Here is a 10,606-nt window from a genome sequence, read left to right as displayed (position 1 = left end):
CTCCTTGTCTCGAGAGACAATGGGTAAGCGCTTAGAGGTGGTCAGTGGTTTGTGCAGCAGTGCCTGGAGTGGCTCTACAGGCCAATTCTAGAGTGACAGACTTCTTAAGTATAGTCACTTGTAATGTAGGAAACGTGGCATACCATGTACGCACAGCAAGGTCTCACAAACTGAAATGTGATAATGATCAGATAATCTATTTTAGTGATACTGGTTGAGGGATAAATATTGTTCAGAATATTGGGGAACTCACCTGGTCTTTAAAATAGTGGCACGGGATCTTTTACATCCACCTGAGAGGTTTAAAGTCTCATCCAAAAGACATCACCTGCAACAGTACAGTACTCATTCAGTATTGAAGCACTGGAACATCAGCCTAGATTTTTGTGCTCAATTTCTGGCATGGAACTTGAACCTACAACCTTCTGCCTCGGAAGCAAGACAGCTACCAACTGAGCCATAGCTGACAGCTAATGTAAGAAATAATTTACCAAATGTTACCAGGGATAAGGAACTATAGTTAAGAGAACAGGTTGGAAAAGTTATGACTGTTCTCCTTGGAACAGAGAAAGTGATCTGATGGAGGTTATCAAGATGATGAGAGATTTTTATGAAGTATATGAAGAAAGGTTATTCCCTCTAGCAAGTGAGTCAACAACTGGAGGTCATAGGTTCAACATCATTTGGCAAAAGATCTAGAGGGGATATGAGGAGAAATGAGTTATTGGGATTTGGAATGTTCCACTTGAAAAGGTGGTGGAACCTGATTCCATAAATAATTTTAAAAGCTAATTGGGCAGGTACTTGAGGAATCTACACAGCTGCAGACAAAAAGTGGGGGTATGGGACTAAGCTTGTTGCTCTTTCAAAGAGCCAGCATAGGCACGACAGGCTGAATGGCCTCCTTCTGTGCTATAAGTTTCCATAATTGCTCCACTCCCAAGCTCTGGAATACCGTCTCTACAATTCTGCACCTCACTTTCCTCCTTTAAGGCATTCTTTAAAACCTACCTCTTTGACCAAACTGTGTCGTAGTTCATTTTATAATACTCCTGGAAAGTGCTTTGTGACTTAAAAAGGCACTGCATAAGTAAGTTGTTGTTGATAGAAATGTTGCATTTTCAGTTGGGATTGTACAACAACACAAACATAAGATACTGGAAATCTGAAACGCACACAGAAAACACTAGCAGCATCTGTGGAGAGAGAGAGAGAGAAAAACACGGTTAGTTTTTCAAGTGAGAAGGCGAGAAACTACAACTCCCGTGAGGCATTGCCGCCCGATGACATCACATCCGTCGCAGCGCCAGCCAATCAAATTCAAACCTGAAACCGAAAAGAAAAGTACGGAGGACGCTGATTGGCTGGGACATTGGCGGGCTGGGAGCTGATTGGTGTGGTTTGAATTTCATTGAGGGATTGGGCGCGAGCGATGAGCGTTAGTCTGTGTGAAAGCGGCGCGAGCGGGGTTTCGTCTCACTTCACCTCAGATCCTTTCATTATAAACGGAGAAAAATAAAATTTATTTTCTCCTCAGTTTTAGCATCTTTTAAAATCTTTATTTGAAGCCATGGCTTTGGATCTTGCATCGAGTCCCTTAAGAGTAAGTAACGATTTTCCCCCCCCCCCTCTACCTTTTAATTGTTATGTGTTGTCCCTCGCTTCAAATTCATCTCGTTTGTCTAACTAAAGTTTGGCTCTTTTTATTAAAATCGGATGAGATGCAAAGTATCTGAAAGTGCCTGTAAACCCCCCCCCCCTCCCCCCCCCCATAGATTTTAAAATGTAAAATCTATCCCATTGTAGGAGGAAAATGTGGATTTTTAAAACAAAAATAGTGAAGTCCTTTGTTGTAGAAAATCTAAATCAAGTTTCTACCTCGGGAGGAGATCAAGAACAGGGAAAAAAATGATCTTAATTTTGCAAAGCTTTTGTTGCATCTTCCTCTTTTCCCCTTCTCCTGTTGAAGATGTCAGCCATTATTTTAACGGGCTTCACTGATCAGGAAATTAAGGAGTTGGATGACAGATGGGTTTTTTTTTGGATGTAGTGGAAGATTTACCAGAATTGTTGAGGGGATTTCAGTTGCCTGGAGAAACTGGGCTTGTTCTCCATTAGAGCAGAGAAAGTTTGAGGAGAGATTTGACAGAGGTGTTTTAGAATTATTCAGGTTTTTTTTCCCGATACTGTTGATAAACTGTTTCTTAAATCCACTTTATATGACCTGCCTTTCTTCTCTTGCCATGAACCAGGTGTGGAGATGTGCATGTTTCTCATCTGATGTCAATATGACTTGCACAGTACATGATATGCTGAAATCAGGATGTGACACTGACACATTTCTGAATCTGCTTCTTTATAAATAAAGCAGAGGAACATTTTGATGGGGTTCTTATTGGGTGGGGGTGATTTTTACTAGTTGGAAACAAATCTGGATATTTACCGTGGACTACTGTAGGTGGGTGATGGTGTGACATCCAGGATTGAGACACAGAAGGCCAGTGAAAGTGAACAAAACTGTATGGAAGAACCTGTTATCGCTAGGAAAGTATGCTTTCTTGGACTGTGGGAGAATGTCCAATAGCATAATAAATATAGATCCATTCTTCAAAACTTGATTTGTATCTGGAAAGAGTATTTGAGCAGTATAACAGTAAGAAATGTAGCTGTGGTTATAGATCGCACCATTTGTGGCAGCATTTTCAGATGAAAATCCATTTGCATGGCATTAAAGCATTTTGGTTTCTCTATAATATTTCTCCTGTTACCACACCCCCAAAAAAAGTTTGGTACTAATTACCTTGAATAATCAGCTGACAATATTATAGTATTTTAGATATGTGGTACATATTTTGACAATTGGCTTGTAACTTTCCCTTACAATTCCTGGTTTGTGATCCATATAACATTGGTTTCATTTTGTTATATGTTTTGCTACAGGGTGTAACATCAATATTCCTAATTTTAATTTCATCTTCAAACAGCCTTTGTTTCCCAATCAAGTGAGTAAGGTGAAGAAAGGTGATAATGATCGAAGATTGTCTGTTGAAAGAATCTACCAGAAAAAGACACAGTTGGAGCATATTTTGCTCCGTCCTGACAGTTACATCGGCTCTGTGGAACCAGTTGCACAGGTGAATATTGATCCTTTTTGTATTATGAATATGACATGCTAATCTAAACATGTTTTTTTATTAAGAACATGACTGAAGATGAAATCTCATCGTGCATGCTGCTTCTTTTTCACTAACTTGTTAGTGAGTGAAATAATGTACCATTTCTAAGGGAAAAACATTTCTCTATAATATAGTTTGCAACTATTTTCAGTGTCTTAATTCAAGTTTTATTTGCTCCTGTTTTCCAAGATAATGCCAACATTAAAAATTTTCTTCATTTAATAACATAACCTTATGAAAACTTTGTTCAATGGGAAATTGAGGTGTTCACTGCCTACAGTGTTGTGAACTAAGAACTTCTGCAGCACCTGTGGAAGAGCCTGTCACTCTAGAATTGGCCTTTATAGCCACTCCAGGCGCTGCTTCACAAACCACTGACCACCTCCAGGCGCGTATCCATTGTCTCTCGAGATAAGGAGGCCCAAAAGAAGTGTTGTGAACTAAGAATATTTGATTTTTATTTGTTGCTGAATTGTTAGCTGAGTGTTTAAATTATAAACCCATTAAAGGGAAATGCTGTTTATTGCCCCAATTTTCCTCCTCATCTAAAGGCTCTGGAATTTGTTTCTGTGGGTTCTAGTACCTAGCTCCTGTGCCCTTTTTAAATGTGTGGCCAGGGCAATTTACCAGTGAGATGTGGGTCACTGCTGTGAGCCCACTTGTGCTTGCATGATGTCCATGTACGTGCATTTTCCACCAGGGTGCACTGAGCCTAATCGGGGGCAGGAACCCGCCTGATTTCGTTTTGCACTCCAGCCCCTCCCTAATTCAGACTGAGGCTAATTGTAAAATCTCTACTGCTGGGGTTTTTCTTTATTTAGAATGCGGCAAAGTTGTATTGGAAAATTACTATGTTTGTGATCTCCAATTGCATGAAAATGTGATCTATATCTATTCTTTTATAGCAAATGTGGGTGTATGATGAAGAAGTTGGCCTAAATTGCAGAGAAGTGACTTTTGTTCCTGGTTTGTACAAGATATTTGATGAAATTCTAGGTATGTGGAAAAAATCCTAAATAATCTTTCTGTATTTTGAAATGTGAGTATAAATTGAATTTTTAAATTAATTTTATTTCTTAATAGTGAATGCAGCCGATAACAAACAGAGGGATAAAAACATGTCCTGCATCAAAATCAATATTGACCCGTAAGTGTTTTTAAAATCTGTTTTGAAACCCTTGGATTCCTAAACATTTAAGAGGGAAAAAACTTTTTAAAAGTGAATATTAGTGACATTTTATTCAAAGCTTAAAGCCAACTACATGTACCAGCTGACTTTTTACGTGACTCATGTCACTTGATATGAAAACGTTTATGCTGTTTCCGATCTTATTCATAATTTTCATTGCACTGAAACTCAGGTGATATCTTGTGATCAAGGTGGCCAGACTTTGGTTTAATGTTTATCACAAATATGATTTGTGTAAATAGCCAGCTGTCCAGTCATCGAGCATTGCTTGATGAACTCCGATCTGTTGGCATTTTCCTGAGATTTGTAGTTTGAGACAACATATCAAATGTGGGATGAGTCACAGAACCTGGGGATTACTTGACCCCAATTATTTAATTACAAAGTGCTAGAAGCAGGAGTACACTATTTACACATCTTTTAACCTTGTCTCATTTCCTTCATTTACTGCAAATTGACATAGGGTAAATAAGATTAGAGAAGTAAATGCATGGCTCAAAGATTGGTGTGGGAGAAATGGGTTCCGATTCATGGGACACTGGCACCAGTACTGGGGAAAGAGAGAGCTATTCCGTTGGGATGGGCTTCACTTGAACCATGCTGGGACCAGTATCCTGGCAAATCGTATGACTAAGGTTGTAGAGAAGGCTTTAAACTAAATAGTGGGGGGGGGGGGGAGTTCAATTGAAAGGAAGTTTAAAAAGTTGATAAATAACGAGAGAGCAGAGGTGCAGGATAGTGAAGGGGCATACATCAATCAAGAAGCAATCATAACATGGTAGAATTTCAAATTCAGTTTGAGGGTGAGCAACTCGGGTCTCAAACCAGTGTCTTCAACTTAAGCAAGGGCGATTACAGAGATATGAAGAAAGTTGTCTAAAGTGGGCTGGGAAAATAGACTATAGGGAAAGTCAGTAGAGGAGCAGTGGCAGACTTTTAAGCAGATATTTCATAACACTCAGCAAGCATTTATTCCAGTCAGAAGGAAGGACTCAATGTAAACGATGTAAATGAACCACCCGTGGATAACAAAGGAAGTTAAGGAGAGTATCAAATCAAAAACAAAGGCATACAAATTGGCTAGTGGTAGACTAGGGATTGCAAATTTTTTTAGAAACCAACAGCGGATGACTAAAAAACTAATAAAGAGGGAGAAAATTGATTGAGAGTAAATTGGCAAGAACAGTCAGAGCTTCTATGGGTATATACAAAGGAAGAGAGTAGCTAAAGTAAGTGTGGGACCCTTAGAGGATGAGACTGGGGAATTAATAACAGGGAAATGGCAGATAATTTAAACCAATATTTTGCATTGGTCTTCACGGTGGGGGACACTACAAACATCCCGACAATAATAGATGAGCACGGTGTAAATGGGAGGGAGGAACTTGTAACAATCTCTATCACGAGGGAAAAGGTGCTGGACAAACTGATGGGAATAAAAGCAGACAAGTCGCCAGGACCTGCTGGCCTGCATCCAAGGGTTTTAAAAGAAGTGGCTGCAAAGATAGTGCAGGTATTGATCATAATATACCAAAACTCACTGGATTCCGGTAGGGTACCAGCAGATTGGAAAACCGCTAATGTGACGCCCCTATTCAAGAAAGGAGGGAGACAGAAAGCAGGAAACTATAGACCAGTTAGCTTAACATCTGTCGTTGGAAAAATGCTTGAGTCCATTATTAAAGAAGAAATAGCAGGACATTTAGAAAAACATAATGCAGTCAAACAGAGTCAACATGGTTTTATGAAAGAGAAATCATGTTTGACAAATTTGTTAGAGTTCTTTTGAGGATATAATGAGTAGAGTGGATAAAGGGGAACCGGTAGATGTAGTGTATTTGGATTTTCAGAAGGCATTCAATAAGTTGCCACATAAAAGGTTATTGCACAAAATAAGAGCTCAGGGTATTGGGGGTAATGTGTTGGCATGGATTGAAGATTGGCTAGCACACAGAAGGCAGAGAGTCGGGATCAATGGGTCTTTTTCAGGTTGGAAAGCCGTAACTAGTGGGGTGCCACAAGGATCAATCCTAGGGCCTCAACTATATACAATCTATATCAATGACTTGGAGGAAGGGACAGACTGTAGTGTATCCAAATTTGCTGACGATACAAAAATAGGTGGGAAGGCATGTTGTGATGAGGACACAGAATCTGCAAAGGGATCTCGATAGGTTAAGTGAGTAGGCAAAAACTTGGCAGATGGAGTTCAATGTGGGAAAGTGTGAGGTCATCCACTTTGGTAGGAAGAATAAAAAGGCAGATTATTATTTAGGTGGAGAAAGACTACAAAATACTGCAGTACAGAGGGATCTGGGTGTTCTTGTACATGAAACAAAAAGTTAGCATGCAGGTGCAGCAAGTAATTAGGAAGGCAAATGGAATTTTTGCCTTTGTTGCGAGGGGGTTAGAGTTTAAAAATAGGGAAGTCTTGTTACAACTGTTCAGGGTGTTGATGAGGCCACACCTGGAGTACTGTGTACAGCTTTAGTCCCTGTATTTAAGAAAGGATATACTAACATTGGAGGCGGTTCAGAAAAGGTTCACTAGTTTGATCCCTGGGATGAAGGGGCTGTCTTATCAGGCACGGCTAAACTGGTTAGGCCTTTATTCATTGGAGTTTTGAAGAATGAGAGGTGATCTGATTGAAACATATAAGATTTTAAAGGTGGCTTGACAGGGTAGATGTTGAGAATATGTTTCCACTGGTGGGGGAATCTCGAACTAGGGGACATAGTTACAGAATAAGAGGGCACACATTTAAAACTGAGATGTGAAGGAATTTCTTCTCTCGGGGTGGTGAATCTCAGGAATTCTCTACCTCAGAGAGTTATGGAGGCTAGGTCACTAAATGTATTTAAGGAGGAGGTAGATAGATTTTTGAAATCTCAGGGAGTCGAGAGAATGTGGAGCAGGCCCGAAAGAGGAGTTGAGGCCTGGGACAGATCAGCCATATTCTTATTGAATGGCGGGGCAGGCTTGACGGGCTGAATGACCTACTCCTGCTCCTATTTCTTATGTTCATATTATTTAATTTATATTGTTATGTTGACTGTCAAACATCTGAGGGATCAGAGGATCAATCCGATCAGCTTTTGTAGCTACTAAAACATTCAATCCAAAGCAACTTCAAAGGTAAATCATTTAACTCCACACAGTTTAGTGTAGTTCCACTACTGCCTATTACACTGTCAGCAGTAGGCAAGATTGGTCAGCAAAAAGCAGCATGTGTGCTGCTAAACTATGGCAGTCATGTCTAATGATGAACAAAATGATCTGTCTTGAAAACTAAAGGTACTGAAATAGAATGGAATTAGTATTTTCTGGGATAATGCTAGTGAATTTTTCTTTAACTGTGGTGAGAAGATTCTCTTATGCTCAGTAAGTAGTTGAGCCATGCAGACTAAAAAAGATCAGTTTCTTTTTTGCACTGTTAGCCAATTAGTAAGGATTCCACTTAATATCACTATACAGAGAACCCTGTGAGCAATGGTGGGGTAGGGGCAGAATATATATTTATTTTTATTCATTCAAGGATATGAGCGTCACTGGCAAGGCCAGCATTTGTTGCCCATCCAAAATTGCTTTTGAGAAGGTGGTGGTGAGCTGTCTTCTCGAATCGTGCAGTCCAAATTGCTATTAGGGAGGGAGGTACAGGTTTTTGACCCATTGACAGTGAAGGAAAGGTGATACAGTTCCAAGTCAGGGTGGTGTGTGTCTTAGAGGGTAGTGGTGTTCCTACGTGCCTTCTCCCCTTGTTTTAGGTGGTAGCAGTCACGCGTTTGGAAGGTCCTGTCGAAGGAAGCTTAGCAAGTTGCTGCAGTGCATCTTGTAAATGTTATCCACTGCTGCCGCTATGCGTCGGTGGTTGAGGGAGTGAATGTTTAACATTGTGGGTGGGGTGTCCAAGCGGGCTGGTTTGTCTTGGATTTGTGCCTTGTAGATGGTGGACAGGTTTTGGAGAATGATATATATAATAAAGCAAGTGAAATTGTTATGTTTTTTACTCAGTGAGAACAACACCATTACTGTGTGGAACAATGGAAAGGGAATTCCTGTTGTGGAACATAAAATAGAGAAGGTTTTTGTTCCTAATCTCATTTTTGGCCAGTTACTGACCTCTAGCAACTACAATGATGATCAGAAGAAAGTCACTGGTGTGTTTGTGTTATTCACTATTATTTGAGGATCAGCTATTTAAGTTATGAGTTATAAATAGTTTGCAGATGTTAGTGTCTGCCATAAGGCAAAGCATGTGGCATTGAAACTCAAGAGAAACCTTTATTTATTTAGAGATACAGCACTGAAACAGGCCCTTCGGCCCACCGAGTCTGTTCCGACCAAGAACCACCCATTTATACTAACCCTACAGTAATCCCATATTCCCTACCACCTACCTACACTAGGGGCAATTTACAATGGCCAATTTACCTATCACCTGCTAGTCTTTGGCGGTGGGAGGAAACCGGAGCACCCGGCGAAAACCCACGCGGTCACAGGGAGAACTTGCAAACTCCGCACAGGCAGTACCCAGAATTGAACCCGGGTCCCTGGAGCTGTGAGGCTGCGGTGCTAACCACTGTACCGCCCATAAATTACAAATTAAGAGTGACCAGTTATTGGCCACACTGGTAGATGCCATGGCATCTTGGGGGTCTCCATATTACTTGCATTTTGGGGTTTGGATGTTGAAAGATTTTGATCTGATTTAAGATTTATGAACCAGTGAGGCAACCATCAAGAACAGTTATTTCAAAACCCCCAACCACACAAAATTTTACCAGGAAAATCAATGAATTAGAATAAGTGCAAATAGGACTAAATTGCCTGGATTTCGAAAACCAGATTGTCTGGGATTCAAAATACCTGATTTGGGACCTTTCTTGCCTAAAATTGAAGTTCTCTTTATAGACATCATGCTGGATTTTAAAATCCCGGCAGCGAACTCAAATAAATGGTGGCCTGCGCATGCCAAGAGCCACCCCTATCTGTGTGGTGGTTCACTCCACCCCATTTTCCCCCCACTCCAAAATTACTTGGAGGGGGCAGGCTGTCCGTAACCAGCAATGGCATCAGTTGCCTGTGGGCAGGCACTGGCACCATTTTTAAAGGGCAGCCAGCCCTGCTGACATATTTAAATTTTTGAAGATACATCCTCCTCCCAAAATTTATCAAATACATTTCTAACACCCCTTTCCCACCCCCCAATAACAATTACATTAACTATTTTCCCTTCGCCGCCCCCCCCCCCCCACACACTTATATTTGCAGTACAGTTTGAGGAGCTGAGAGAGGCAAAATTGAGATATAGTAACATCACTTGTGTGATGATGTAATTACAGCATGGCAAGTTGACATAAGCAATTTCATTACAAATGTACCAGAAAAGTATGACGGTAAACAGAAATTCAGTGCAGATTTAAAAATTCTTGATATAGATAGATAATGCCTTATTTGCTCATAATGTTTTGATTCTCCATGGTAATTTGATTTCACTCTTACTGACTCAGGTTATGTACAAAACTCTGAATACTGTAAAAGTGTCAGTGTATAATTTGCAAATTTGGTGTCATCAATTTTTGTTTTTTAAACTATTACCAAACAAGAGAATAACCTTTGTTTCTTTCAGGTGGTCGAAATGGTTATGGTGCAAAACTCTGCAACATTTTCAGCACAAAATTTACCGTGGAAACTGCTTGCAGGGAGTACAAGAAATCTTTCAAACAGGTGCACGGAACTGACAACTCTAGATTGAAATAAGTCTTTTTAGTCCAGTTTGAGTTCAATAGAATTTAATATTAATATAAAAGCAAAATACTGCAGATGCTGGAAATCTGAAATAAAAATAGAAAGTGCTGGAAATACACAGCAGATCTGGCAGCAGGGAGAAACAGGGTTAACATTTCAGAACTGTGACCTTTCATCAGAAAGTTAACATCAATCTTTGCTCAAAGCGAAGTTTGCAGTGTGAGACAGTTCTTAGGCTGGTCTCTACAAATCACCCTGTACCTTTAGCAGGAGCCGTGGCCTTGAAGAATTGTTGAGAAAAATCACACTACATCACTTTTTTTCAGATTTTTTTTTAATGTCTATTTTGAATCATGTTGGCATTCTTGTTTCCCATAGTCTTCAGAAAATACATTATAGCGTCAAATCATAGGATGGTTACAGTGCAGGAGACCATTTGGCCTGTTGTATCCTTGCTGACTCTGCAACAGCAACTCACCCAGTCCCATTCCCC

The 10,606-nt window shown here is 40.2% G+C and overlaps 1 protein-coding gene across 1 annotated transcript in view; it reads left to right on the top strand.

Annotated features, from left to right (window-relative positions):
• Positions 1–1,424: 1,424 nt before the first annotated feature.
• The window catches only part of LOC137348178 (DNA topoisomerase 2-alpha-like), a 59,769-nt gene continuing 50,587 nt past the window's right edge, over positions 1,425–10,606 (top strand). The window contains exons 1-6 of the mRNA XM_068013495.1: positions 1,425–1,603; positions 2,985–3,134; positions 4,082–4,172; positions 4,260–4,323; positions 8,377–8,522; positions 9,995–10,092. Of these exons, the coding sequence (XP_067869596.1) occupies positions 1,571–1,603; positions 2,985–3,134; positions 4,082–4,172; positions 4,260–4,323; positions 8,377–8,522; positions 9,995–10,092 (582 nt within the window). The 5' untranslated portion in view covers positions 1,425–1,570. The remainder of the gene's footprint in view (positions 1,604–2,984; positions 3,135–4,081; positions 4,173–4,259; positions 4,324–8,376; positions 8,523–9,994; positions 10,093–10,606) is intronic.

The sequence above is a fragment of the Heterodontus francisci genome, chromosome 33 (assembly GCF_036365525.1).
Source record: "Heterodontus francisci isolate sHetFra1 chromosome 33, sHetFra1.hap1, whole genome shotgun sequence".
NCBI lineage: Eukaryota > Metazoa > Chordata > Chondrichthyes > Heterodontiformes > Heterodontidae > Heterodontus > Heterodontus francisci.
The sequence above is the reverse complement of the archived record's forward strand: the minus strand, read 5'-3'. Positions and strand labels throughout refer to the sequence as shown.